Source organism: Mastomys coucha, unplaced genomic scaffold (assembly GCF_008632895.1).
Source record: "Mastomys coucha isolate ucsf_1 unplaced genomic scaffold, UCSF_Mcou_1 pScaffold3, whole genome shotgun sequence".
Lineage (NCBI taxonomy): Eukaryota > Metazoa > Chordata > Mammalia > Rodentia > Muridae > Mastomys > Mastomys coucha.
In genome coordinates this window covers 70573004-70577414 of record NW_022196909.1, presented here as the reverse complement: position 1 = coordinate 70577414, position 4411 = coordinate 70573004, and the positions used below count along the sequence as shown (strand labels likewise).

General features: G+C 36.6%; 1 protein-coding gene and 1 non-coding gene across 2 annotated transcripts in view; one reads left to right on the top strand and one right to left on the bottom strand.

The window, feature by feature from the left end:
- The window catches only part of LOC116074491 (protection of telomeres protein 1-like), a 60575-nt gene that overhangs the window by 43840 nt on the left and 12324 nt on the right, over positions 1–4411 (top strand). Inside the window, exons 14-15 of the mRNA XM_031347051.1 lie at positions 1517–1605; positions 3353–3444. Coding sequence (XP_031202911.1) covers positions 1517–1605; positions 3353–3444 — 181 coding nt within the window. The remainder of the gene's footprint in view (positions 1–1516; positions 1606–3352; positions 3445–4411) is intronic.
- LOC116075548 lies at positions 4164–4270 on the bottom strand. The gene has a single exon (XR_004112592.1). It is a non-coding gene; the product is annotated as a U6 spliceosomal RNA (small nuclear RNA).

Here is a 4411-nt window from a genome sequence, read left to right as displayed (position 1 = left end):
CTGTTCTACAACTATGAAGAGACATCATGACCAAGGCAACTTTTAAGATGGCATTTAATTGCTGGCTTGCTTATAGATTCAGAGTGGTAGTCCACAGTCACTGTGGCATGAATCAAGGTACCAAATAGGCACATATGGCACTGAAACAGTAGCTTTGAGTTCATATCTTGGTCAACAAGAAAAAGGCAGATAAACTTTGAAACTCACCCCCAGTGATGCATCTCTGCCAACAAGGCCACACCTCATAATTACTCTCAAATAGTTTTACCAGCTGGAGAACATTCAATTATATAAGCCTATAATGGCCATTCTTATAAACCACCACACCCATTGTTTTTTTATATCGCTTTTATGTAGTAAGTTAATCATAATTCTTTTGAAACAAGCACATTACAGTATAGACAGTTAGGCGCCCTTCTATTTAATACCTGACTTTCTAAAGCTGTCCATATTTGAATAAGTTGTAATGACTAACTGAATTCTTTTTTTGTTTTTGGTAATTGGATATTTTATTTGTTTACATTGCAAGTGTTATTCCCTTTCCTTGTTCCCACTCTACAAACCCCTTATCCCATCCCCTCTCACCCTGCTTCTATGAGAGTGCTCCCCAACCCACCCACCCAATCCTACCTCACCACCCTAGCCTTCCTCTACACTGGGGCATCAAGCCTTCACAGGACCAAGGGCCTCCCCTCCTACTGATGCCAGATAAGGCTCCTTCAGCTTCTTCAGTCCTTCCTCTAACTCTTCCATTGGGGTCTCTGTGCTCAGTCCGATGGTTGGCTGTAAGCATCCACATCTGTATTGGTCAGGATCTGGCAGAGCCGCTCAGGAGACAGCTGTATCAGGCTCCTGTCAGCAAGCACTTCTTGGTATCAGCAATAGTGTCTGGGTTTGGTATCTGCATGTGGGATGGAGTCCCATGTGAGGCAGTCTCTGGATGGCCTTTCCTTCAGTCTCTGTTCCACTCTTTTATCCTGTATTTTCTTTACACAGGAGCAATTCTGGGTTAAAATTGTGGAGGTGGGTGGGGGTGGTCCCATGCTTCAACCGGGAACCTTGCCTAACCTCTGGATATGGTCTCCACAGGTTCTCCCTCCCCTTTGTGGAGTATTTCAGCTAATGTGATTCCCATGGGGTCCTGGGAGCCTCTTGCTTTCCTGGAATCTGGGACTTTCTGGTTGCTACCCCCAGTTCCCTATCCACCATTGCTACACACTTCTGTTCAATTTCCTGATCCTCTGTACATCTCCATCTCCTCCCATACCCGATTCTTCCCCTCTTTTTTCCCTTCCCCTCCTCTCTTCCTCCCAAGTCCCTCCCACCCTCTACTTCCCTTGATTATGCTGTCTCCCTTCTCAGTAGGACTGAAGCATCCACTCTTTGGCCTTCCTTCCTCTTAAGCTTCATGTGGTCCGTGAGTATTCCATGCTCTTTGCCTAATATTCACTTCTCAATGAATACTAACTGAATTTATTGTATTTAAATACTTACTAGTTTTTCTTATTCCCTTCAGATGTAAACAGTGCTCAAACTTGAAACCAATACAAAACCTAAGTACCATTCCTAACAAAAGATTATGGATTCCTTCCTCTGTGGCAGAAGGTAAGCTAGATTTTTTTTGTATCCTATAATTTTAATTCTGTCATCTCACTGATTTGTATTTCAATATTTTCGAATACTTATGGCACAAGTAGGTTAGCCTTTTTTGACTGAGATCTATTTGCAATAATTGTAATAAAAAATAAGAACTATTTAAAATACTTGCTATCATTTCCATGCATTGTAATTATAATGATATTTCAATACTTGACCACTTGTTTTCCATTTAGTTATTGATATTCTGAGAAAATCTTTATGATCCATACTTAGTGTTAGAACAGTTGTTGAGATGGCTGCTACTGTCTTTAGTTTGCACATAGGAGTCTCTGTTGTACACATGATTGGCTACGTAGCCTTTGTTTTTAGCTTCCAGAAGGGTACGTTGTAAGGCATGTACTTAAAGCTTTTCCTATTAACATTTAGATTATCCTTAATTGTGAAGCTAGGTCTTCCTACTAGGGTGGGCCGACTACTAGTGTTCTGTCTACTAGATTTATGTATTACATTTGTACATCTATTTCCTCTTCCACAAGAACTCTGTAGATCACACAATATTGTGCTTCCACTGAGTCTTTATTTTCAAGCCAAGTACTCTACCATCTTTTGTTACTTTCCCACACTTATGATTTTTTTTTTTTTGGTTTCCCTAGTAAATGCCCATTTTGCCAACCTTTTTTTCAGAGTTTGCTCTTCATAGCCTTTGACAGCTGTAGGTTTAGTTTGGACAACTCAAACTACATTGAGAATTCTTATTTTCATGAAACTGTATACTCAGCTTAATTCCTCTAGACTCAATTTTTTTTTCTAAACATGTATATATGTGCTTCTTGTGATATTCTTTTTGTTTCATGGTATAACTGTATCATACTTTGGGCCAGTAGGATCCCATGTTATTTTGCATGAGCTTCTTCTGTTGAGATGGGCAATGCTGTTTTATATGCTCCATTGCTTTGAATTTCAGCCTCCTTTAGGTTGCTTCGGTGTAACTCCTGAGACCTTTGAAAGTATATTCCTGTCATTCTGCTTTTGCATACTACAATTGGTTCTGTGCTCCAACATATTGTTTTGACTTGCCTCCTTAATTAATCTTTTCTAGTAGCATATGAGCTATGTATATAGAAGGTAATAGAATGTTCTATGCATCCATGCAGTGTTTTCAATGCCTGAAAAAAGGTGTGTGCCTTAACTGCAAATTCTTGGTATCTCCAACTTATTAATTCTTTCTCATCGTAGCAAATTATGAAAACCCAGATTTTTTCATGGTTTTTCTTTCAACCAGATTACATCTCTGTTGATGATGATGATGATGATAATAATAATAATAATAATAATAATAATAATAATAATAATAAAGAATACTTTACTCGTATTACAAAGGATAAACTTAACAGTAGTAAACTTTGTATTACTTTTAATAATATTCTATAATTTTCATTTTATTTTTTTATATAAGTAACTTGCAATAAGTTATATCGTATTAATCATTTGTTATAGTTTCTACCTAGTATTAGGATACAATTCCTTATGTCATGAGGCTACTCTTGCATAAATATGGTAGAGTATTCCAAATTGATTCTGTTATTTGGCAGCTTTCATAAATTGATCCTGGAGAAGAAAGCTTTCTTTTCTTATGAATACCCTCAGTAAGCATTATCTACTCCTATGCACTGTAATAAATCAGTTTTGCTTTCACCTTATAGAAAATCTAGCAACCTGAAATAATGCGTTTTTTTTTTTTTCTCCTCACTAGTTCTGGGCATTGTACCTCTACAGTATGTGTTTGTTATGACTTTCATGTTTGATGATGGAACTGGAGTATTGGATGTCTACCTCAAGGATTCTGTAAGTAACAGACCTGGTTAAAAACAAACAAACAAAAACCAAAAACAAAAAAACAATTAACTGAAATTTGCATTTAAAATCTTTAATATTCATCTTAGCTTTACTTCATGGTGACTTATCCAGATCTTTTAAGCCTAAAACTCAGTTTATCTTAATTTTGTCCTTAAAAGGATTTAAAATAACTTAAAATGTAAGAATGAAATACAGCCCATAAATCTAAAATTGTGTTTTTGTCTGTAGCATTTGATTTTTCTATTATAAATCAGTTTTTTAAAAATACAAAGTTGAGAGATCGAGATCTGAAGAGCCATTCTCCCTGTCATTCATAATTTCCATACTGGGTAAATGAACAGAAATAGAGCCACATTGTCATAAACTTACTGTACTCTGTAAGCCACCATAGTTTCATCCAAAAGAAAATGGAGAATACAGATATGTATCATTCCATATATTAGGGAGAAGCCCAGAAGACCTCTGTAATTTATGACACTGATAGTTGTAAGTTGAGAAGTTCTTGAAAGTGCCATTAGCTCACCCTCTCCCTGTGGAGCTAAGAGTGTTAATTTTCTTGCACTTGTATAACAGCATACAAAGCAGCTAGGGAAGATTGAGCTAGCCCAGGGGTTCTCAACCTTTCTAATACTGCTGTTGTGGTTCTAAGTGGCTCCAACCATGAAATTATTTTGTTGCCACTTCATAACTGGAATTTTAGGGGTTTTGTTGATTCCATTTTCTTCAGGAATTTGCATATCATCCTTGTGCAGGAACCTTCCTAACTTCTGTGTATCATTCCAATTTTGAGTATTTGTGCTGCCAAGGCCAGCACTTGTCTTTTTGCTTTTTAACTTACATAAATTGGAAAACAATCCAAGCTGAGATTGATTTTTCTTTTTTTTATTTCAGTCTGGACAGTTTGTCTAGTTACTTACTATTTTTTTTTTCTTCTTTTTTTTTTTAACTTTTATAG